This window comes from Cnephaeus nilssonii, assembly GCF_951640355.1.
Source record: "Cnephaeus nilssonii genome assembly, chromosome: 22".
Lineage (NCBI taxonomy): Eukaryota > Metazoa > Chordata > Mammalia > Chiroptera > Vespertilionidae > Cnephaeus > Cnephaeus nilssonii.
The window spans coordinates 23249666-23275246 of record NC_137093.1 but is presented as its reverse complement, the minus strand read 5'-3'; the positions used below and the strand labels follow the sequence as shown (position 1 = coordinate 23275246).

Here is a 25581-nt window from a genome sequence, read left to right as displayed (position 1 = left end):
CCAAAGGAAAAGCAGTTACGTTACGTCGGCACCAAAGCAAATGATACATACAACAGTAATTAGCGAAGATTACACAGTAATTAAAATCACGATGATTATGTGAGTGAGAATAATTTATACAATAATCTCCACGTTCGTGTTGCAAGATGGTACACGGCCAACAGCAACAGTGGAGAGCCATGGTTGGCAATAAATTCAAGCCACAGCATCACTAATTCTGTGCTGATAGATCGGCCACTGAAATGTAGGGATAAATGTCGTCTCTGACCAGTATACACACGATTTTACTGGGACTTCCCAAGGCTACCAAACGGGAGCACAAACACTCTAGTAAGTGTGTTTTCTCTTCCTCCCTCTCTTCTCCCTTTCTTCTTCTTCCTTCCTCCTTCCTCCCCTCTTCTCCCCTCCCCTCCCCTTCATTTTTTGGCTGCGTGATCTTGTTCACTCCCATCATTCAGTCTTCCCATTGATGGAGACCATTTGCTTTGCTTTTTTTTAAAAACAAACACAAAAATAAATACAACCTACCCAGTATCATTCTCCTGCTCCAGCTAAGGCACCCTGATGTCCTTTGGGGGACCCCTCCTCCCCCAATGTTCCTGTGGTTTGGTTGGGAACAGACCCAGCCCCCAGAGCTGGGTGAGAACCCCAACGTGAGCCTAAGGCAGTGATGGCGAACCTATGACACGCGTGTCAGCACTGACACGCGTAGCCATTTCTGATGACACGCGGCCGCTGAGGCGGCTGCATGCCGAGGATGAAACATTTGCTGCTCCTGAGGATGAAACATTTGCGAAATAATGTTTTTTCCTCAAAGTGACACACTACCCGAGTTATGCTCAGTTTTTTGGCGAAGTTTGACACACCAAGCTCAAAAGGTTGCCCATCACTGGCCTAAGGTAACAGGCTCCTTCCTTCCCTTTATCCATTCTGACTAGATCAGTGACAGACACGCTTCACTTTGGGCCAATGTGGGTCAAGCTCGGGACTCTGGAGAAGGAGAAGCCCCCTTCACCGCCGGACTCAGGGTGGTGAGCTTAGAGCTGTTGGCCGCCATCTTCCTGCCTCAGAAAGGAGCCAACTCGGAGGGAAGCAGAGCAGAGAGGCTGGTGGGGGTGGGGGGTCAAATCCCCACAATCATTTTTTAAAATGTGTCTTTTAAAATTGATTTTAGAGAGAGAGGAAGGGAGAGGGGGAGAGAGATAGAAACCACTGATGGGAGAGAAACATCAACAATGATTGGCTGCCTCCTGCATGCAAGGCTGGGGTCCTGTTGGGCATGGGGATGGGTGTCCAGAGGGAGCTGGGGCTGGGAGCGCTGTGAGGATGGGGGAGGTGGAGAGAGCCCCTTTAACACCCTCTAGCAGGGCAATGGCTCTAAGGGGGCAGGAAGGAGAGGCCAGGCACCCAGCAGGGCCCAGATGAGCTGCCAGCCGCTGAACAGCCCCTGGCACACCTGTGGCCAGACGTGGAGAGACATTCCTGAGCCAAGTGTGGCCGCCACCCCCAAGCCCATAAACTCCGCTCTGGGGGCCAGGAGGGTGACATGGCGTTCCCGTTTCAGAAGCTCCTGCCTTTATCGCAGCGGCGGCACGATGCCCGGGCCGTAAATCACCAAGCTTTAGCTGTATTTCCCCGGAGCTGACGTCCCCTTATAAATAATACAGAGGATGCTTGTATTTTTTTGGCAGAAGACGGCTTTCTCCCTCTCTTGTTTTCAGAGTGACCTCTCTTAGTCAAACTGATGTGCCAGGGGACACGGGGATGGGCAGACAGGAGTCTCGTTGTCACACAGAAGGGACGCAGGGATGACCTGCTAGAATCTAGTCAAGTTTAAAATGCAAACTCTTTCTGACCCAGAGAACCCTTTGCACATATGCATAAGGTTGTATGATTTTTTTTTTTTGAAGCCTTACAGGTTAATGGCAAATACCCAGGAGGTAACTAAAAGTGAAACCAGAAGACCACAGTTAATACACCATGGCATGACGTTCAGATGTTTTACAGGCCTTCAGAAGGGGACAGGAGTACTGATAAGGAAAGAGTGTGGTGTCTACGGATGAGGGAAGGAAGCGCAATGTAAGAATTTATATGTAGCGTAATATACACAATAGAGCATCATATCACTTAGGTTTTTTTAAAATCCCACAAATATGCTATGTACTTACTACAAGAACATATGTGTTTATAAATATATATAGAGAGATATGGAAGGATACACGCCAGACTGAAGATGGGTAATACCTTTGGAAAGGGAGCTGAGATTGGGGTGGGGGCCAAGAGGATTTTCACCTTCTAGGTTATATTTTAAGTTCTTGAAAGAGGGACGCATTCACAGATTACTTGTGAATCTATGAATAGAAAAGAGCTGGAAGTCAAGGCATCTGAACGCTAGGAAAAAGACAAAATCTTGATATTCTAACAAAGCTAAAATCTCTGAAGGAGAAGTCATCTGGTCTGTCTTTATACTGACTCACCATTTAAAAAAAATACAAAGCCCTGGCCGTTTTGGCTCAGTGGATGGAGTGTCAGCCTGCGGACTGAAGGGTCCCAGGTTCGATTCCGGCCAAGGGCATGTACCTTGGTTGCTGGCACATCCCCAGTAGGGGGTGTGCAGGAGGCAGCTGATCAATGTTTCTCTCTCATTGATGTTTCTAACTCTCTATCCCTCTCCCTTCCTCTCTGTAAAAAAATCAATAAAATATATTTCAAAAAAAACCAAAAATACTCAAGTGACTGTGTTGATTTAAAAAAAATTATAAATCCAGAACTGTCTATAAATGGGAAACAAGAACTTGCCTTAGATGGAAGGCAGCTATACTAAATGCACAGCTATTTTAAAAAATGTTCATCCCGTGCTATTTAACATCATTTGGAAAATCACGCGTTATGGAGAGCTGCATTAGATCCTCATCATTTCAACTCTTTGGTGTGGTCAATACAATTATATTTCCTGTTCTTCAGATGAGGAGGTGAAGGCCCAGAGGAGGTAACTGACCTGCCCAAAGTCACACAGCTAGGAAGTGGCCGGGGAGTATCTCAAACCACCCGGACCATGATTGTCCTTGCATAGGACAGAGGAAAGGAAAGACTTCAAAGTCTGAGGTTCTTTGAGATACTGGCCATCCAGAGGCAACAAGGAGACACTCTTACCTGGGGCTGAGGATGTGGCTGCTGATGGTCGACTGTCGAGAGGGGCTCCTCATGGTGTCTGTGGCCACGGACAGAGTACAGCTCATCCAGGACCGCAGGCTGCCCTCTGGCTGGGAGCTGAGGATGGAGATGTTATCTCTAGAAGCAGAATGCAGGACACTGTCAACCACGATGACAACCACAGTAACAGCAATAACTAGACAGTCACCCCTAAAGGAAGCCAGGCCTTGTGCTAAGGGTTGTACATGCATAACCTCAATTGATTCTCACAACACCATCCCTGAGGGGTCGTAGCTGGTGATTTCCACATTATATAGGTGAGAGAATGGGATTTGGGAAGGCCAACTTGGGTCTTGGCCAAGGTCACTCAGCTAATTAGTGATGAAGTTGGGATCCAATATCCATGCTACTGATCACTGCTCTTCCTTGGGAAGATACATACTCTATTAGGGATGTTGAGGCACCTCCAATTTTAGAGTATATTTGGCATTGAATTTTATACCAAGTGATATGTTCACTGAATATGGCAAGTGTGAAGGTCTTAACTCCTTGCCCGCCTTCCCCAGAATCCTTCTGTATCTGATAAATATAAATGTATTTATTTGCAGAATACTCTATGCCAGGCACCACTGGAAGGAGCTATAAACATGAACCCAACATTGACCCTGTCCTCAGGAACCCATTCTAGCACAGTAGACATCTATATGAATAATTATGAAAATAAGGAGAAAATGATCAACACCATAGAGTGAGACGGAAAGTAGGTTCTAAGGACAATAAAGAGGAATCTTTATTCCTTCTTGGAAGCATAGGGAAGGCATCCACCAGTGGCAGTTGAACTAAATCTTGTTGGAAGGTTAGGACCTAGCCCTGCAGGGCCTGGAGAAAGGAATTTTAGGTGGAAGCATACACACAGGTATGGAGGTCATAAAAAGGCAGAACATGGATAATATGGAAAGTAGGAGTCCAGGGTAGACAAGAAAGTAAGGGTCAGAATGTGCAGGGCTCAAATGTCGGTTTAAAAAGTCTATTCTGAGGTAATAGGGAGCCACCGAAGGTGTTTGTGGAGGACAGTGGCATCGTAAGTCCTGGGCACCTCTGTCTAAAAGAGGCTGGCCAGTTCGATAATATGTGCCTACTGCTATATATTACGACCATGGAGCCAAAGCTCTCAGGGGCATTGCTGATCATTCTCTGAGCAGGCATGGATGTTCCCTCTGCAGACTGGACAGAGACCAGGGGCTTGCTCCTGGCTGTGGTGTCAGCTGCTCCGTTCTACTCAGGGTTAACTTACATCTCCTTTCTGCCGCTGCCACCACAGTCCACTGCCGTCTGGACACTAGAAGGAGGCACAAGAAAGAGTCAGTTTATCCTCCTGTTGCCAGGCGTACTTCCTCACAGGTGTCAGTTGAACAACAATGGTCAACTGAACCCAGCGCACGAAAGTCTTTATAGCTAAATGAAGGCACATGCTGCTGTTAACTGGTGACCACTATGCACCCCAGGTGACCCCATGAGTATGAGCCCCATGGGGGCTTGGGGTGTCTCAGTGTTTTAATTCACCACCAGGTGGATTTTTTACAAGTCATGGATTATTGACCATGGCAGGTCCTTGAGTTTGTGCACCATGGTCCAATGAGCCCTTGAGTTCTGGGAGGTCTCACAGGGGCTACCAAGGGGTCAGGGAGAGGGACCTAGGAGGGTCCCAAACCTCCCTTTTTCATGCCAATCAAAAGATGGCTGTAGTCCATCCTAAGCTAGAATTTGCTATAGGGGTTTGCTTTGGTGTAAAAAAGGAGGGTTCCGCTCCAAGGAGGGAGTTTGAGACCCACTGACGCTTTCACCATATGAAGAAAGTGTTGCTGGACTGAAAGCTCTATGAGCATGTCCATGTTGATCAGTTCCCTCCTGTATCTCTGTATGTCTTCACACAAAAGGTGCTCCATTGATGATGATGGTGGTGGTGGTGGTGAAGATGATGATTTTAACCTGTTGAGTGGGCAAGCGGAGGCCCAGGAAGGCCTTGAGACCTGTCCGTGGTGCTGATCCACATGGCAGTGCAGCCAAGGCTGGAACCCTCATCTCCTGATACCCGTAGTCAGTGCTTCTTTCCCTCACCTTGGCGCATGAGGTTTTTTTTAAATAAATGTGCCAGGCATTTGTGGGCAAGAGATTGGTGATTAGCAAGATAATTAATTGTCTTCTGTTGTATTCCTTTAGGGCAAGTCTTTGCCAGACAACTCCAGGCTGAATACAAACACAGCCGGGGAAGTAATACATGAGTGCACTGGGCCCGCATCACAGTGACAGACACAAGTTCGCCAGAATGACAGGCCAGTTACGTGGCAGAGAACAGAGACCTTGACAGGAGGAAGGGGGAGAAGGGGCATGCTCGGCAGGACAGCAGAGCGCGGTCATTAGAAGTGTGGGTGATGGAGTCAGCCTGGGAGTCAAATCACAGCCCGCTACTCACTAGGTGAGCTGGGGCCTGTCTCCTGACTTCTCTAAGAAGCAGCTCGTCACTGTAGACTTGGGGTGATAATGGTACCAACCTCAGAGACTTGCGTGAGAATAATATATGCAAAACAGGATGGTTGCACAACCCGGCCACAAAGTCCCCAGGAAAGAGTGGCCATTAGCAGAACGATCGTTTGTTTCCTGTAACGCCTGAGTAGGCAAGCAGTGTGGAGCGCTCATGCCCTGTGACCCCCACTAGCGGTGTATCCAGGCCTCGCAAGCTACAAAGAGGCCTAGAAAGCCAAGTGGCCTCTGTGGCATCGCCAAAACATACGCCATCCTACGCCAGGGTCCCGTGTTTAATTTGGAATGTGGCATCAACCTTTTTAGAATATGGGAGAAATTCTTTTAAGCTTTCCTCCAGTTCTTGGGCATGCTAATTACTCCAAAAGGGGAGAGCAAGTTAGAAGGTCAAAGAATTATAGAAAAAGAGATGCAGGTAAGCTCCAAAGCCTGTCTGAGCAGAGCCTGGGCCCACTCATAAATAAACTCACTCCGAATGATGCCCTAATGGCAGCTGTGATCTCTGGTTAGACCCAGATATTTCTACTTGTCCCACTGCAGTCCGATTTTAGCCACGTGAGGAGGATAATATACAACTGAACTCAACACAGTAATAGAGGACTCTTTCTAGAACATTCATCTCAGATGGGGCCAGCTGGAATGGATACACTCTCAGCTGACCCTCTAGTCAGAGGTCATCCTTTGGCCTCTCCACACTCCCTCCCCGCCCGCCACCCCCCCCCCCCCCAAACCACCAGCCAAGGAGACAGGCAGAGTAGTCGCAGACCCTGGGCCAGGATGGCTGGGGCTGTCAGCTGACGCATCCCTCCCTCCATGACTAATGAGCGTGCTCCGAGCCTGGGGTAACAGCCTAGAGCATTTCCCCATTAATCTAAGAAGGCTGGCGCCCCAGCCCCAGTTACCAGGCAGTGCTCCAGAGCGGGAGAGCACGCATGTAAATGCTGCCGCACAGCCCACCTGGCTTTCTGAGCACGTAGCCACGTTTCCAGCCTGGAAGGCCTGTTACGCTCGGATCTAATTCCCAACATGGGGAAATGTGACTTTTTATAATTTGAACAAGTCTCTCAAAGAACCTCACCTCCAGCGAGCGGAAGCACCACTCTCCCTCCCGGCGCGGGTTGGAATCCTAATTGAGAGCTCAATTTGGAGAAGAACCTCGGACCAATCCCGCAGGCTCCCGTCCAAACCTTCTATCCCAGGTGACAAGACAATTAAGAGGGAAGTGCAGCGTGGAGCTGCCAGGACCGGAGGAGCACGGGCGGCGCTGGGCCGGGGCTGGGACCTCTGCTCGGGACAGCGGCTCCACAGCCTAGCCACGCACAGAGCCCTTGTCTATTGTTGACAGCCATTTTCATCGCCCTGTGACCGCAGGACATAGTTTGTACAGTATTAGTTCTCCAAAATGTGTTGAGACCTCTTCGTGGGCAATTTCCCCCAGCCTTCCCCCATCCTTATGCTATTCCTGAAATCTGTGCTCCTTGTAAATTTTAGATCCAAGTTGCAGGGCAGCGAGTTCGGAACAAGGCCTGCTGAGAGTTAAGAAATGCTCCCTAGAACCACGTGGGGTCAGGGCCGGCTTCACCCCTGCCCAGAGGGGCCTGTGCTTGGAGTCATGCTCTGTGTCGCTGTCCTGAAATTCTGAATGCTTTTGAACAAGACCCCCCCTATTTTTATCTCCCAGTGGGCCCGCGAATGATGTAGTTGATCCTGCCTGGGGTTCCGGAGCACATCAAGGAACCCGGGACTCAGGGGGCTCCTGTGGACATTTCCAGAGAGGAAGGAAGATGGAGAGAAGGATGAGAAAGTGGTGGGAGGTAGGGTGGAGGAGGAGTGGAGAGGAGAAGTGCGTTTCTCTTATTTACCTCCTCAGGTAAAGAGATGTGGGCAGCTCCAAAGCCTGTCCTACTGTGGCGAGGAGCCTTTACAGTGTGGCCAGCGCCGGGCCCCACTAAACTAACTCAGAACGAGGCCCTTCACGGCAGCTTCGATCCTCGTTGAGGCCCAGGTATCTCAACTTGTCCCACTGCGGCCTGATTTTAACCAATTTAAAAGGATACACGTTGGAAAAGGTACAATATACACTCAGCACAGGAATAGAGGACTCATTTCCAGAGCATTCGCCTGTGACCTCAGTCCTTAGGTAAGAAGCTGCTCTTTGCTTGTCACACCTCCTGCCCAGCCTGTCCCCACACCCCCGACCACGGCCCCGCTTCTCCCCTTTCCGATTTTGTCATCTTTGTAATTTTTATTGTTCATTTGAAAAGGAATCTCTTACTATGCAAGTGAAGATGGTTCAAAAAACCATCGTTGGAAAAAAACACACACAAAAAACCAAACAAACAACAAAACACAAGTATGCACAGCCATCAAGTCCCTTTATAACAAACGCAAAAGCCCTAGCGTTTCTATTCGTAGAAGAGCTAGCTGAGCATCAAGCGGTAACATCAGCAATAGGAGTTTGTAATTACAAACACTATTCTGTCACAACACTAATAAAACTGGAGGAGGGGCGGCGGACGGGGCACCCCTCCGTGTAATCACGGGCTGGGAGCAGCTGCGACATCAGTATCTGCCATTTCACCAGCAATTTGGCAGCTGTACAAATGCGTAGGGAGCGGTGGAAACGCTCCATGTGCATGGAAGCCATTTTTGCAGAAATTGAAGACTTTTGAGGTAAAAAAATTGAAGACTTTGGAGGCAAGAGCATGAGGTTTTAGAGCCGCTGGGTCTCTGTTGTGAAGATGCCGGGCACGAGCAAGTTCGTGGGAAAGTTGGAGGTTACATGTCTCTGAGCAGCGTAGGACCTGCCCAGGCCTGCATCGCGGGAAGAGTGAGTTCCCGTGCTAAGATCAGCCGTAACAAGCACATCATTTACATGAGCAAAATCTCCCACGGAGGGTGCTGGTGTAGCGGGTGTGTGTGCATGCTCATTGTAGAGATATTAGAAAATGGAAATAAGCTTGAAGAAAACAAAAATTTAGGTAATCTGTAATGCCTTTTCTCTTGGGATGAGAGTGCTGGTGTGTTTCCTTCCAGTCTTTTTTCTTGATGAGACAGAGTCAGCTCTGATAGAGATGTCTGGTTCTTTCCACTGGCTAAACCACAGTTGACTTGCAACTCCCTATATTTACCTCACTGCCCATCTCATGCCCACATCGCCCATCGCTCAGTTCAGGCCCCTGTATCCATCCTATTGAAAGGAGTGTGACAGGCAAAGGTCTGGGTAGGAACCTGAGCAGCCCTGGGTTCTAACTCTGAGTATAGTGCTAATTTGCTGTATGACCTTGAACTTCTCTGAGGAGGTCAGGATCCTCACGTGCAAATGGAGAAGGCTACACTCGGTGGTCTAACTTTTGACTGTTCTGGCTGCAGCATGGACCAGCCCCCCACCCCTGAGAAGACCATGAGGGGCGGTGCGGGTGCAGCCCACACAGGTGGGTGCAGGGGCGGCTGGCTGGTGTTGGGAGGGGATCACCTCTGAAGGTCGGGTGAAGGCACTCTGCTCCTTATCAAAGCCATGCACAAAAAAATGCCCCTCCCGCTGCCCAGGCCTTGCTGCAGAGGCTGCGACGGGGGCAGAGATGCTGCAGTGAGACAGGCAGCTGTCATTTCACAGAAACAACACGCCGCGGCCACAGAGGCGGCTCCGGGGAGCAGGACCTGTGTGCCCCGCCAGGACACTTCTGACTCCTACCAGCCGAGGAGCCCACCCATGGCCCCTGGCAGCTGGAGGCTCGAGTGGGTGGCGAGGAGCCGCCTGTCTCCCGAGGAGGAGAGAAGTCCAGGCACTGAACTGGAATGGTCTCATCGATCACCAGCCAGCTAATCTTGTGTCCTTGACTTAGCTGTTGCCTTTGTAAAATCTCTTCTTATTCCGCATAAACATGGCTCACACTCTTAGAGCAGTTCTACGCGTGCAGGAGATGTTCGTCTAAGTGATATTCATCTATTAACTCATTTAATTCTCACTAATAACCCTATGAGGTAGGTAATGGGTTGAATATACAAAACACCCAGTCTGTAGATCAAAAGTTGACGAATCTGCCCGGCCGGCATGGCCCAGTGGTTGAGTGTCGACCGATGAATCAGGAAGTCACAGGTTCAATTCCTGGTCAGGACACATGCCCAAGTTTCGGGCTCAATCTCTAGTGTGGGGTGTGCAGGAGGCAGCCGATTGATGATTCTCTCTCATCAATGATGTTTCTCTCTCTCTCTTTCTCCCTCCCTCCCTCCCCCCCTCCCCTTCCTCTTTCTGAAATAAACAAAAACATATTAAAAAGAAAGTGGCTGAATCTTGGCAATTTGATGTGGTTTGTCCAATAGCATCACGTCCACTTTACAGATGAGGGAGTTAGGTCCAGATTGGACATGTACCTCGCCTGAAATCACACAGTGCAGTCCCTCTGCAGCCACCCCCCAGGCTGCCCCACCCCCCAGAGGCTTGGCAAGCTGGGCAAGGTGGCATCCTGTCTTTCCTCACCTGAGCTGGCCAGATACCTTCCACCCCCGAACACATCCGGGCCTCCCAGCAGATGCGGCCCCCAGACCCCTGAGTGGGAGCTCCAGCCACTGAAGACCAGGAGCTCCCCAGGGTGCAGCCCACCTGCTGCGCCCAGCCCCCCGGAACCCCTGTAAGTTACCTCTCTGTGTCACTGTCGCTGGACGCCACCTCCTCCAAGGCCGCCTGCAGGTCAGCAATCCTCCGGATGGACGTCTCCAGGTCTGTCTGGAGGGTCTGTCTCACTGTTGCCAGCTCCTCCACGTACTTCTCCTGGAGACGAGACCACAGCCACGCTAGCCTTGGGCAAGAACCCCAGCCGCCCACGAGGGCCCCGGGGAAGAGGCAGACCCGGGCTCAGACCGAGCACCTATTAGCATGGTGGGCACCCCTCTCTGGGGGTGGGCTTATCAAACCCTCAGATGAACGCTCTGGATTTTATAGGGAAAGTGGATGCGGAAGGGCCTCCAGGGCATGGCCCGTGGACAGACTCCCTCACCGCTGCTGGGGGTCCAGCCCGGGGCTGTGCTTTGAACCTGCACCCCCTGCTGCCTGGGCAGATGAGGAAAGGCATGAACCAATGCATGTTTCTAGGACGTGCCCCGGAGGATGCTCCGGAAGCTGAGCCTGTGCCCCAGGGATGGATCTGGAGCGTGAGGTTGGGGGGAGGGCAGAACGAGAATGGTTCCCTTTCGACTCTGTCACCTCAACTCCCCCAACTTTCCGTCCCCCAAGGCAGCAAAGGCAGAGCTGGCAAGCCGCTGGACTTTATATGGAGGTCTTTGTGCCCAGCACTGTATTCAGTGCTTCCCGCTCCTGACCTCATTGACTCCTCACAAGTCTGGCAAATGGGTCACTCTTACTGCTCCCATTTCACAGAAGAGAAACTGAGGCCATGAGTAGAGAAAGCTTAATGGCAGTGCTGGAACTGAGCTGGGTGTATCTGACTCTCTTCTTCTTGCTCATCCCTTCACTCTCTGACACCCCCAATCAGGTCCTGGGAAATCCATGACTTCCACACCCCTGCCCTTTAACACAGTGACTGTCAACCTAGGGTGAGCATGCCCCCCAGGGGACACTAGGCAATGCGCACGGACATTTTTGGTTGTCACAACTTTGGGGCTTGTTCCTGGCATCCAGTGGAAAGGCCAGGAATGTTGTTCACATCCTACAATACAGAGGATCGTCCCCCACCACAGAGAACGACCCGGCCCCAGTGTCACCAGTGCCCAGTCTGAGAGAGCCGGAGTGAAACCTGGAAACTCATCTGGAAATTGACTCTACGGGGAAGGGCTGAAAAGGCAGAGCCAGGCTCTGCGCTGGGGATGCTTGGGGCAGTGCTATCGACAACCCGGAGAGGCCGAGAGCCTCCTGTCACCCAGCATTGGGACTGGGTAGGGGAATCCCCATGTGTGACTCTGAGGCCATTAGGCAGATATTACCATTATCCTGGCAGCAGGGACGGCCTCCGTGGAATAATGTTAAGCAAATGGAACAGAACAGGGAACTATCATGCCCATGTCTATGCAAATTACAAACACACACTTGGAGGAACACGTGGGAGCTGAGGATATTCATGGGTGGGGGTGCAGAGGGTTTGCGGACAAGATTTTTCCAATAAGCTGTTCTAATGATGTTCATTTTTTCACTGTTTTGTTAAGGAAAAGACATATATCAGCTGATCGAGTGTGGCGAGGTGAACAGATAAGGAGATGGGGTCAAACCTCTGGGTGATTCTCAGCTGCTCGGTTAACTGACCAGCTGTGTGGCCCTGGGCAGCCCACAGCCCCTCTCTGAGCCTGGGGTCACTCTCCTTTCATTTGTGGGTGAGGAAACTGAGGCCAGCACAGTCACCGAGGGCAGCCAGGAGCAGAGAAGGGATGGGAGCCCTGCTCTGCCACCTCCCAGTCTCTTGATCTTTCTGGGGCTACGTGTGCGCACCCCAATGCAAGCCGGTAAGGACCGGCTGCTCCCCACTACTAGGGCACTCAGTTCTCCTTGGAGATGGGCTTGTCTGTTCACCGTGTGTTAAGTCTGTGCTCTTCCAGCTGGAGAGAGAGAGGAGAGGAAGAACTGAGACAGCCCAGGAGCCAGGCCGAGTGGATGAGAGAAGGGGTGGCGTGGAGGGAGGCAGGGACTCGCACAGGCTCAGTGGGAACACCCCACGGAGACAGATTTAGGAAATTTGGAGTCTGTGTAATCAGCAATCAGCAAACCTTTCCTGCTTCAACTGGAAAACCACAGAGTTTCTGATTGCAGGGACCAGGTGACATGGATGCGGTGGTCTTTCCCTGGGGCAGACAAAACAAGGCCACACCCAGAGAGCGAGAGCGCTGAGAGACACGGGGACACAAGGGAGGAGGGGACACAGGGAGGCGCCATCAGGCCGGGGAGCCGGGCTCCTTCCAGCTGCCATGACACATGACTAACGAAGCCCAGGACAGGGTCAGGACGGCCACAGGCAAACGGGGTCGTGATTCAAAGCCAGGCATGAGCTTGGTCTTCTCAGTCATTCTCTCTCCTTGGAGACTTGGAGCACAGAGACATGGGGGGAGGGGGATATTAGGATATGACTATTGAGATAGATGTATACAGCAGAAACATACTAATAAACATATCATATGCCCATCTTAATCTATAGTTACAATGCAGTGATATAGATAGTTATAGAAACACAACATACTAATATCTACTATGTATTCACTACACAGATGCTCCTCGACTTTAGGTGGGGTGATGTCCTGATAAACACATCATAAGTTTAAAATATTGTAAGTGGAAACTGCATTTAATGCGCCTGACCAGCTGAACGGCATAGCCTAGCCTAGCCTCCCTTCATTGCGCTCAGAACACGTGCATTATCAGCAACCCCACTGTAAGCTGAGGTGCGGGTATAACAGATTTCTTCTTCTCACCAGAAGCAGGAGGCACAGATGGGCCTTCCGTAGTCATGATGGGATGCAAACCCACAAAGCATGCGACCCAAAACACTGGCAACACACACACTGTAGAGCCCTATCGCTAGTCCAGAAAAAGATCAAAATTTGAAATTTAAAGTACAATTTCTGCTGAATGCGTATTGCTTTTATGCCCCCATAAAGTCGAAAAATTGTAAGTCACATCATCGTAGGTCACCATTCATTTAATAAACATTTATTGAGCACTTACTATGTGCCAGCACTGATCTAGGCACAGGGAATATAGATAGAAAGAATCCTAACTTCCATGGAGCTCTATTCTTGCAGGGGCCTGTCTATCTGTATTGCAGGTGTCCAGAACACACCCTCACTAATGCATGCACAGTATACACCATGTGCACAGAGATCAGTGCAATAGTATGTAGCATGTAGCATGTAGCATGTGTACCTGCTGGCCTCCCAGCACCGCTCAGGAGAATCATGCACCATGTGGCACTCCCAAGCTGCTCCCCCTGCAGCGTGCTGCAGAGAGCTGCTGGGAGGGAGCAGTTCATCTGATAATTAGTGGCTGCAATTAAAATCGTCTCCTCTTGTGATGTTCAATTAGAGGCTAATATCTAAAACCGTTGTTTGTTTTCTCTGCCCAGGGCAGCTGTCTTCAGAGAACCCTCTTCCTGTCTGCCAGTGCCCAGGACGTCAGATGGCAGTTCCGAGCCTCGGGAACCTCGAGGCACCCCCCCCCCCCCACCCAAGACCTCCCAAAGTTAATTTCACAAGTTTTTATTATAGATTAGACAATCTCAAAACATGATGAAAAATCTTGTTATTTTTTCTGGTGCAGTAAAGACTAATAGAAACTTCATGTTACAGAGCCTGGTACAATAAAAAAATTACACACACATATGCTATTATAAATGTGTGTGTGTGTGTATCTGAATGTGTATGCACCTATGCATATAGATACACACACAAATATTCCTACTCTGACACGTACTTAATAAAAGTATTGAACTAATTAATAAAATATATTCATTTATATTTCTCACATGTTCAAGCACTCTGCTAAATTTAAAATACCGTATCTCACACAATCCTTTTGAGAAGCCTCAGAATCAAGTACTATATAACACGTAAAAGGTAGCTGGAGATTATTACCCCAAAGTAATAGTGGAGTTGTTATCTCGGTGTGGTGAGGTATCAGGTGATTATTTTCCTTTTGATACCTCTCCAGATACTCTGCAAGGAATATGAATTACTACTTTTATTGTCAGAAAGCTAAAAAATAGACTTCATTTCTCTCTGACACCACAAGGCATAGTCCCCTGGTCCATCTACCTGCTCACTGCCTCTCAAGGCCTTATCATACCCATTTTACAGATGAGCAGGCTGAGTCTCAGAGAGGTTAGGTCTCTTGTCCAGGGACATGCGACCAAGACATGATGATCTAGAGTTGGGCCCAGGTCTCCGGAACCCAGCCCACAGCTCTTCTCCCCCGGTTGCCTCTAGTTCCTGCTTCATCCAAGGATGCCTGTGTCTCCGAAAGGGTGGGGAGTCTTCCCAGAAAGAAAGATTATGAGGAACTGCCATTGTTTCGTTCAAATTGTCCAAGGGTCATTTGCCCGGGAGAAATGAGGCTGCGGGGAAAAATAAAGGCCCTGCGAATTACGTCCTGGTTAAAGCTCCATATTAACAACGAAGTGAGCCTTAGTGGGGAGTGTTCAGCCTCATTTTGTGGAAGGGAAGAGTTGAGATGCCCATTAGAAAATCTAAAAATGCATCAGATTTTCCTATTTAAGACGGACAAAGAGCCCAACCTCCAGCAAGAAGAGGATCTGGGGAAACGGTGGTCATCCCTATCCATGGTCCTTTCTTCTTTCTTTTTCTTTTATTATTATTTTTAAAATTTTTCTTTCTTCTTTCTTCATGTTCACCCTGAAAGTTCATTGTTTTTGGTCTATTTTTATGACGTGGTAATAGACACAGAGACTCTGATCAAAGACCCCCAAGTCGCACAGCTAGAAAGTGACAGACAGCTGGAAGCTAAGGCCTATTTCCAAAGGTTCAGGAAATACTTGTCTCATCCCACCCTTTTCTTCACCGGGGGCAGGCATGTCTAATGGATCACTGCACAGCAGATCCAGGCCATCAGGAGCCGGAGTCCAGTGCTTACCCTATGTTCCATCTATCAGTGTCAACAGGAAGTCCCGACTCTGCCACCCTTTCAGTGACCTCAATCCTCCTGGAAAAGCCTCCTGAATCCTCAAAGAAGAGACACACACACACACACACACACACACACACACACACACACACACGTTGATTGTGGAGTGCTCTATGGAATTAAAGGAAAATGCACCCACAACATTTAGGGAGAGACCCTGGTGGGAGGGGAAGGGGAGATGCAAACTAACACACGGGAAGCAGCCGGAGAAACACTGGCTGCAGAACAAGCACCCGTGTGAATTCTGAGGGTTACTCATCCCTTCTTACCCCCAGTTCCTCATCTGCCACAATGACAGTATTACTCTCTGTCGGAAGGTCGTTGCCAGAAACAAATGAAACTGTGCGAAACTGCGCACATCTGGTATACCTAACACAGGCGCACAGACTTGACACATAACGAACGTCCCCATTTCCTGCTTTCCTAAGTAAAGACTCTGAAAAGCCTTTACTTATATGAAGCCTGCAGATATTGTAGAGTGAGGACAGCCTCGTTTTTCAGGAAATGAAGTCTAAGAACCGGATGCTTTTTTTTGTGTGTGTGTGGGAGTCGGAAGTATTTACTACAATGCCCCAAAGGATTCTGTATCCGTCAGGAAAATCGAAATCACTCTAGATCGTTGAACCGGAGGAATTTCATACAGGGCCTTAGCCATCCTGGTGATGGGAAAGATGAGAAGGGAAAAGCGATGATCAACAGCGGGAAGGCACTGCCTACCGAGGGCTGGAAGGAAAAGCCAAGAAGTTGGGCCGCCCAATGCGAGGTGAACCTCAACAGGGCTGCCCGCTGGAAGCTGACGCCGTGGAGGAGGGGAGTCCCTAATGGGACCTGGGATTACAGAGGTTCCGCTGCTGCCAGGGACCCCCTCGAGACCGTGCGGGGCAGGAAGAAACACTGGCTTCCCTCCTGCCTTACAGCTGCCCGTCACTGCCTGTCACTGGCAAACCTACCAGCTGGCAGCGAGGAAACAGCTCCCTGCAATTCTGAGCAGGAAAGAGAAGGGGTGGGGGTAGGTCTCCGAGCATCAGGAGGGTTACGGGCACAGAGCACAGCAGCATCGGGCTCAGCCCAGGCCCCACTACTGAAGACAGACAAGGGTGTTTTCAGTTTGTAAAAATTCACAGAACTGTATACATGGACGAGAAATGCACGCTCTTCTATATGTATGTTTCAAGGAAAAAGTTAAGAAATCCAGAATTGTAATTTTCAAGTATTATAGAATTCAGTGCTGGATTGCACACTCCTAGTCTGTGTCGGGTTTTTATGGCTACATGACAGATCCCCTCAACACCTCGTGTTTGGAAATATCAAGTGTTTTTCCACATCTTTTGGTTTTCTGCAGGTCAGGAATGTGAGAGTGGCTTGCTTATCCGGGTGGAACTGGCTCCTGGGCTGTGGTAGGCTGACTAATGGCCACCAAAGATGTCCACCTTCTCATCCCCAGGACATGTGAGTGTGGTAACAAGAGGGATTCTGTAGTTGTGATGAAATCAAAGACCTTGAGACGGGAGAGTATCCTGGATTATCTACCTGGACCCTAAATGTAATCAGAGAGGCCTTGCAAGAGGGAGGTGAGAGGGCCCCTGGGGGACAGAGCAGCAAGTGGTGATGGGGTCTCAGACTGGGGTGATGCAGGAGCCAGGAGATGTGGGAGCCTCTGGAAGCGGGAAGAGGCAAGGAAAGGACTGTCCCCTGGAGCCTCCGGGAGGAACCAGCCCTGCTTGCACCTTGATTTTTACCCGTTAAGCCCCATTTTGGACTTCTGACCTCCACAACACAAAGAGAGTGAATTGTGTTATTTTAAGCGACTATGTGTGTGGTCGATTGAAGCAGCTATAATAAGAAACGATGATATAGGCTCTCTCAGGAGGTTACAGTCAAGACCCCAGCCAGGGCTATGTTCATCCGAAGGCTCGACTGAGGCTGCAGGGTCCTCTCCAAGGAGACCCACTGACAGGGCTGTTGAGTGTGTCCTCCTGACATAATGGCTGGCTGTCCCAGAGGAAGTGATCCATGACAGGGCAAGGCAAATGCCTTTTATAACCTAGCCCCAGAAGTGAGGGGTCATTAAAACTGACATAATCTATTGGTCACACAGACCAACTCTGATACAATATGGGAGGGGGGTCCACAGGCATGTGGATGCCAGGGGAGGAATCACTGGGCGCCATCTGGAAGCTGGCTACCCCCGTAACACTAAAAAGGTCTTCCCATATAGATCCCGTGCCAATCGCCTCCCCTCCCTCAAAGAGAAAGCCTGTAGCCACCCTGAACTTCTTCCCACTTCTAAGAATGCATCTGTTTGTGGATTAAATTGTGTTTCTCCTCCCTTCCCCCCACCTCTCCAAATATATGTTAAATCCCAACCCCAGTCCCTCAGAATGTGTTTGGAGATCAGGTCTTTACAGAGGTGCTCAAGTGAAAACGGGGTCCTTCGAGGGAGCCCTAATCCAATAGGACTGGTGTGGTCCTAAGAAGAGGGGAGTCTGGAGACAGAGCCAGACACCAGGAGGGAAGAGGGAGTGAGGACGCACCACATGTAGACGGGGAACTGGAGCGATGCGGCTACAAGCCGAGGCACTTCAAGGATTGGCAGTAAAGCACCAGAAGCCGGGGAGATGCACGGAGCAGCCCTTCGCGGGGCCTTCAGAGGAGCACGGTGCTGCCCACACTGTGACTTCAGACTTCTGGCCTCCAGGCGGTGAGGCAATAAATTCCTAGTTCCCAAGCCACCCAGTTCGAGGTACCTTGTCACCAACCGCAGCCCTAACAACTCCTGGGACACCAGGCCATCTTTTTTCTTTTAAACACCCTTCTAGTCATGTGCCTCTGAACAAGCACCTCTGAGGAATGTGCACGGAGGTGAGACTCTGCGCACGAGCATCACACAGTGCACTTACACAGGCCTGCGTGGCACAGCCCGCTGCTCCGAGGATACCAGCCTGTGCAGCGTGCTACTGTACAAAACAACACGAGATTAAATCGAGCACGAGAGAGAAGGATGCAATCAAGAGAGGCGGCAAACACAAGATGTATGAGGCCGCCGCCGGCGTAACACGGCCTACTGTTTCACAGCCAACTTTTTTAAAAGTAGAAAGGGTACACTAACTGATGATAAAAGGCACAGCACAGTAAATAGTCGTGTCTGATCATTATCAAGTATTAGGTACCGTACCAGGACAGCTACGGCCTCACTAGGTGATGGGAAGTTTTCAGCTCCGTGACAACCGTATGGGACCACCACCGTCATATATGCGGCCCACTGTTGACCGAAATGTCGTTATGCGACACATGACTGTGCTTTGCTTTCTGGTTCTAAGAGGGTGCATGATAGAGAAGTTAGAAAATAGAGAAAATGGCAAAAAAAAAAAAATTTCCCTTCAGTCCATTAATTACATGGGGACACCAGCCTTAATGACTACGTTGCAGTGTTTCCGCCCTGCGTTCATGGCTGCACATGTGTATATCAGACACGTACACACACTCAGGTAAATGGCTCTGTATTAAGTGCAGAATGAAGCTGGCCATGCAGACACGCAGGGACCTTGGAGACCCCCCTGCCCCCAGCCTGCCCTGCAGGGTGCTCCATATCTCAGCGCAGACGAGCTGGGCTCCCGGCACCTGCTCACGGTCTTCTCTATCCTGTCTCGTTTTTCTGATGGTTTTAAATGCCCCCAGCTATTGCCTGAGGGCCTTTAAAGCTTTCTGCAAGGCTAACATTTTAGGCAATTTGGGCCGTCTGAAACCTAGGTGGTAAGATTTGGCCTGTAGAAAACCTAACGTGTGTGTGTTTGCTATGCGCATTCAGACATTACATACACAGCGGTGGCCAACACACCCTATATCCGGGCCGTGGCAGGGGCTGAACCAGAACTCGGCGCCCCCTCCCCAGGTCCTCTCTCCGTTAGACAGTGCTCTCTGCTCTCCGGTTCCTGCTTAAACACCGGGTGCAGCTACTTCAGTAACCATCGTGCCACGGACTGGGGCTCCAATGGTGACGAGGGGGCTCTGTACTTTATTTTGGGGTCCCAACTTTCCCCTGTTGGATGGGGCAGACTTCTCAGCAGGCATGGAAGGGATAGGGTTGAGGGTCTCTTGGGCCAGTGGGATGGGGACGGAGAGGGAGCGGGGATCAGGGTTTGGACAGTGTGCAACTCTGCTGTGTGTCTTTAAGTCATGAGGTTCATAAATAAAACACAACGATAACCTCTCTGAAGCTCCTTATAGCTCTGGCTCTCCCAGGCTCCAAAACCACCCCAGCCTGTGGCTTGTGACGCAGCATCTTCAGAAAGGGACACAGAGGGACTGCCGCTGGAGTCCAACCCTCTCAAGGCTGACCCCCGCAGAGCCCTCCCAAAGCCACCATCCCGGCCTGGTGTGACCCCCAAGCAGCCTGCTCCCCACAGTCGCCCACCCAAACTGCTTCCTGAAAAAAAAAAATGACAAAAGGCATTTCATTTTCCTGCTCAAGCTCAAATATGACATATCTGTGCCACCGGATTTTCCTGACAGAAGAATAATTATATCAACATAATTAAGTCTCAAATGCAAAAATGATCTGTACCGCGCAGACCGGCACTACACTTCCCGCATCAGAGGCCCACTGTTCCAGGCAGCAATTATCAAGCCACCCTCTGACATGTCTTATTTCAATTTAAATGGAAATGAAGCTCATATATCTCAGCCCACTAGCCCGTGCGATGGCAGAAATGGGGAAGATGGACTTTGAAATTTCTCAAGTGGCCACTGGGTTTTATATCCATGGACGTTCGTGTGAGAACAATGTATTGTGTACCTCTGGTCCCTTCTCTGGGCCGCGAGTATCTCATCAATACAATGGGCTAACATCTTGCATCTTTCCCCTGCTCTGTATTCATGATCATAAACTTAGTCTCCATCATCACCCCCTCCGGGTTCTGTGGTCCTTCCTCTCTCCGATCCAGCCCCTCGCCATGCTGTATTCCATAAAGCAGGCACGGGCACGGGACTCTCTCCTCCATCTGACCAAGTCCTCTCCTGCGTAGGAGGCTCCAGGGCCTCCTCATTTCCCACAGTCCAAGCTGAGTGGTTTAGCCTATCAAGCCCCTCCCAGTTTCCCTCCCACCCTACCTCTGAGGTTCTTCTTCTGCTCTACACACTCTGCACCCCACACATCAGTAATTCCTGTAGATTTCAACATCTTTCCTGCCTCAGTGCCTTTGTACTTACCATTCCACCACCTAGAGTGCTCTTCCTTGCTCTGACAAGTGAACTCATATTCATCCTTCAAGACCCATTCCACAATCACTTCCTCTCTGATGCCTTTGCTGGCTCCCCTGGGTAGAATTTGGGGCTTTCATCTCTGTGCCTCTAGCATTTGTACAATAATTACACTATCATGAGCACAGACCCCATGTGAGTGTAATTATTCTCTAACCTCTGATTTCCTGCAATATTGAGGTCCTTAGGAGTAGGGTGTGCTCAGCCCTATATCCCAAGTGCACTGCCTGGAACTCAGAAGTCACCAGGGAACCCCATTTCAGCTTTAAGTTCTCGCAGCTCTGAATTCGTCATGGGGGCCGTGTGCAGCACGTCTTACCACCGTGGGGCTTCGGCTTATCCATGTAAACACAGGCTTGCAACCCAGCTCCACCACTGAGAGCAAGACCCTGGGCAGGCCCTTGCCCGCCTACTTTAGCCTCGGTTTCCTCGTCTGTAAAGTGGGCATGACGACAGCATCGCTGTGCTGTGGGACAAACTGAGAGTTCATGAGTGCACTGCAGAAGATGAAGACGGTGCTCAACAAACACCAGCCCTCCTTCCTGTTCTCAGAACTACGGGGGGCAGTTTGGGAAATGTGGCAAGTGCATGGGGTCTCCTCTATTTTGGTGCTTTGTTACCCTCGCCCCATCCCCCTGGTCCTCTCACGTACTCATTTAGGCCTCTGGTGCACTCCACTCTGCACCCCATTGGCCACATTTTATGTCCCAAACATGGATCTCCCAAATCCTTCCTGTCCCCTCTCCACCAACACATGCTCATTCTCTGCCCCACTGTCTTGCTGACACGTCACCATTCATACCAACATGCCCATGAATCAGATAAAACCATTACTGCCAACGCACCTGACCCTCCTGGGCCAGGTTAGGCCTCATCCCTGTTGGCACCCTCATGTGTCCAGGGCATCCCGGGACAGGCCTGGCTGGGGATCGCAAACACTGCCCATAAATACCGGAGGCGGAAGACTGCTCCTTAAAGGAAGTCATCCAGGCCAGCAGTGGCTAAACGACCGCATCCCAGCAGCTAGGCCAGGTAGGCACAGCCCGGGAGAGGGAGCATGGGGGGAGACTGAGACCTGCATCGGACGCAAGACCCGGAAACGGGTCCCGCCTCTGCCCCGACTCCCCCAGCACCAATGACCGCACGGCAGAGCCTGTCTCCCCTGCTCCTCGGTGCCATCAGCTCCCTCCTGTCTCCACGCAGAACATCGTGCGGCTAGAATCACATTCGGGTGCTGTGTAAACTGCGAAGAGCTGAATGCGCACGAGATCGTTTTTTATCACGCTGCTCCTCCCCACTCCGGAGACCTCCCTCCCTCTCCAGGCAGATCCCGTCACCCCGTGAAGACTGCCGTCCCAGCCGGTGGGTGTTCTCAACGGGCCAAAGAGCCATCACGAATGAACGCAAGTGAAGAGGGAGAAACAATCTCTCCCCAGGAAATCAACCCTCAGCAACTGTCTGGCGTTATTAGCTACGCCCCCCCCCCCCCCCCCCCCGAGAATGGATCAGGGAGGACACGGACCGGAGCTATTGGGATCGGCAATCAATGCCAGAGCCCGGCCCTCCCCACGCTCGGCCCAGAGTCAATGCCGTCTGGCTGGGGACAGGGTGGAGGCGGGAGTGGCTGTCAGGGGAAGCAGTGCCTGTGACACGATCAGAGTGCGGCCAGGCGTGGTAATGGCTGGGGATGAGGACAACAGTAGTTTCTGGATTTGACTGGCTTCCAGCTACTGAAGCGAGAGGCTGCCACAGGGACACAGAGCCCTGGCCTCTCAGTGTAGTGGGAAGTCCCATCTACTGCCTGGGAGACGGGCTTTTTGGGTAGTTGGGACTCATTTATTCGTGCCACTTGTTTTTTTTTTAATCCTCATCTGAGGAGATCTTTTCCATTGATCTTTAAAGAGAGTGGGAGAGAGGATGAATGGATGGAGGGAGGGAGAGATGGGAGGGCGGGGGGAGAGAGAGGGTTGAAACCTGCAACTGAGGTATGTGCCCTTGACTAGGAATCAAACCCCGATCTTTTGGTCCCAGGGCTGATGCTCTATCCCTTGAGTCAAACCGGCCAGGGCTATTCATGTCACTTTTTAGTGGGAAGCTTTCAAATGAACTCCTGTAATCCAAGGGCACTGTGCTGCCTCCAGAGCGGGGCTCAGGTGGGTCTGTATTTTCTGGACTGACGGATCCTGAGCTAAGAAGGGCTTCTCAACCTCAGCATTGCTGACATTTGGGGCCAGACAGATCTTCGCTGGGGGGAGGGAAGTGGCAGTCCCGCGCCTTGTAGGATGGTGAGTAGCATCCCTGGCCTCCACCCACGAGATACCAGCAGCACCCCTGCCCCCAAGTGACGCTGATCAAAAATGTCTCCAGGTATTGCAAAGTACTCCCTAAGGGGCAAAATCAACCCCAGTGGAGAGCCAAGCTAAAGCCGAAGGGCAGGTGGTCGGTATTATTTTTTAAAAAGACCCACACTCGGCACAGATGTGGATTTGAATCCTGAACGAACCACTTCCTGCTCCGTGACGTCATCCTAGGAACACACCCTTCCCCTCCCTGGACTTCAGGGGGTCTGGAGTCAGGCGACAGTAGGTACCGTGCATGGCACTCCAGGTGGGGTCCCCGGCCCAGCACCAGCAGCCTCTCCGACGACTGGTCAGGAATGCAGACTCTCAGGCCCACCTGAACCTGCTGGCTTGACCCCCTCCCCAGGTGGTCCGTGGGCACGCTATGCTGGAGAAGTGCCACATATGACGGGGAGCGCGGGGTGTGCAGTCCAGGAGACGAAGACACATCCTGCTGCCAGCCAGCCCAGGAGAACCAGCTGTGGGCAGGTCACATGACCGCATTTAAAATGTGTCGACCAGAACGAGAGAAACGCCCTGGCTCCTGAGGGTCACAGTGCAGACTTCACGTGGTGCTGCATGGAAAGCGCGGTGCACAGGGTTTGCTGGCTGCCGACGGGCCAGGCACATCAGTCCCCAGGCTGCCCAGCCTCCTCTCCTTCCAGGTGCCGCTCCGACTGTGGCCATTGTAAGCCTGGGCTCCCGGCGGCGCAACATAAAGAGGTGGGCGCTCCCTCCGCACACTTTTGTGATCTTCCTTTTGATGGAGTCTAAAATTATATCAGCCACTTGGCCACTCATGGTCCATTTATTCATTTATTGACTCAGCGGGAAAGAAAAACAACTGCTAAGCGGTGTGCTCTCTTTCTTTCTTCCCTCCACATCTCAAGGTGACGGCCGGGTGGCGCGTGCCTCTCAGATGAAAAGCCTCATCAAATCATGCTTGCAGCTGGGGGCCACCGGCACTTGCAGGGGCGATCAATCCTGCCCTCCCAGGCACTCAGGATAATCTGCTTCCGATCAAGGGGCTGGGCTCACGGGGGTTGACCAGCACTCCGGAAACCAGGTTCTCATTCCAATGGCCTCGCTCCATTTTTCCTCAGTTTCAAGGACAAGCCCTCTGGCTCTCTCCCAGGGCCAGGAGCATGTTAGCAGCAGCCCCTGGAGGCTCTTTCTTCCCCTAATTACCTCTCTGGAGGGCAGATACTGTCCTGGGAGAGACAGTGGTCTGAACCAGGCAAAACAGTCCTTAAAATGGCTCCATGTTGAATGCCCTTTGGAATCCCTGCAGGTAGGTCTGTGTTTCCTGTGAAAATCCAAGCACTTGAGGATACCCCTGCAGCGTGTATGTCCCAAAGAAAGGGGGGGGGGCAGGCTGTGGCCCACAGGTCAACTCTGGCCTGTGTCTGCTTTTGTAAATCAAGTTTTATTGGAGCATAACCACACGCGTTCATCCATGTATTATTGTCTATGGTGGCTTTCAGAGTTCAGAGGTTGAGACAGAGATTCTGAGGTCCACAGGCTGAAAATACACCTATATTTATTATCTGTCTCTTGGAAAGAGGAAAAGGAGGAGGAGGAGGAGGAGGAGGGGGAGGAGGAGGAGGAAGAGGAGGAAGAGGAGGAAGAGGAGGAAGAGGAGGAGGAGGAGGAGGAGGAGGAGGAGGGGGAGGAGGAGGTAGAAGTTGTTGTTTACTGGATCCTAAAATCCTAAGGTTCTAAACTTCTGTAGCACTAAGAGCTAACAATTCTAAGAATGTATGGATGTCAATATCCATCTTCTAATGGGTTGAACCACATGAAATCAACTATATCCCATCATTTTTGAACTATGCGAATGGCCAATTTGTACGGTTCGACCTAGTAAGATTTTAATACTATGTATGTCTTATGATTCAAGATGCTCTAAGTCCTAAGATTTCCTGGCTTGACCATTCTAAGGTCTTGTACATCTCAGTTCTAAGATGTGACCACACCAAATCCTAAGAGCCTGTGGGTCTACGTGTTGAGGAGCCATATTGATAATTAGGAAGTGCTACTGTGTGGGAGGAAGGAAAGGCATGGAAGGTGATTAGCACATAAAAGAGCTGTGCTGGTAGATCCTCCACTCCCCCCCCCCCCCCCAAAAAAAATGCAGGCCAGTGGTACCTTGTGGAAAAAATAATATACAGAGAGTAGATGACAATGTTTGTATCCTTGCCATCCCCAGACCAGGGTGGCCCAGGGCACAAATGGGGTTTAACTTAGAGGCTCTGAGGCCCCAGTGAGGCGCAACCTCGGGGCTCTCAGGAAGACATGAAAACATCTTATTTCCTGCGTCCTTTCCTTTTGTCTGCTGAGCAGTGACTTCAGTCTTCCTCTTCTCTCCCCACCACCAAGCAATTAGCTCACAAAGGCAGGAGCCTGAAGGATCCATGGGCATTGGTGTATGAGCCGCTCTCCAGCAGGCCGCTTTGTCACTAAACCTCTGCCAAACATTAATAACAGCACAACCACGTCATCTCCCACCAAAAGCAAACAGGAAACCTAGCTCTCTGCCCCGCTGGGGGGCTGTCATCTGCAGAGAGCTGCAAATTCCCGAAACAAGGACAGATGTAGCTTGCTTTTTGCCTTTCTTTTTCCATTTGAAAACTTTGGGCGCAATGAGATGAG

General features: G+C 50.8%; 1 protein-coding gene across 1 annotated transcript in view; it reads right to left on the bottom strand.

Annotated features, from left to right (window-relative positions):
• The window catches only part of MYO18B (myosin XVIIIB), a 170507-nt gene that overhangs the window by 9854 nt on the left and 135072 nt on the right, over positions 1-25581 (bottom strand). The window contains exons 39-41 of the mRNA XM_079762228.1: positions 10335-10465; positions 4448-4492; positions 3154-3291 (exon numbers count right to left, since the gene is read on the bottom strand). Of these exons, the coding sequence (XP_079618354.1) occupies positions 3154-3291; positions 4448-4492; positions 10335-10465 (314 nt within the window). The remainder of the gene's footprint in view (positions 1-3153; positions 3292-4447; positions 4493-10334; positions 10466-25581) is intronic.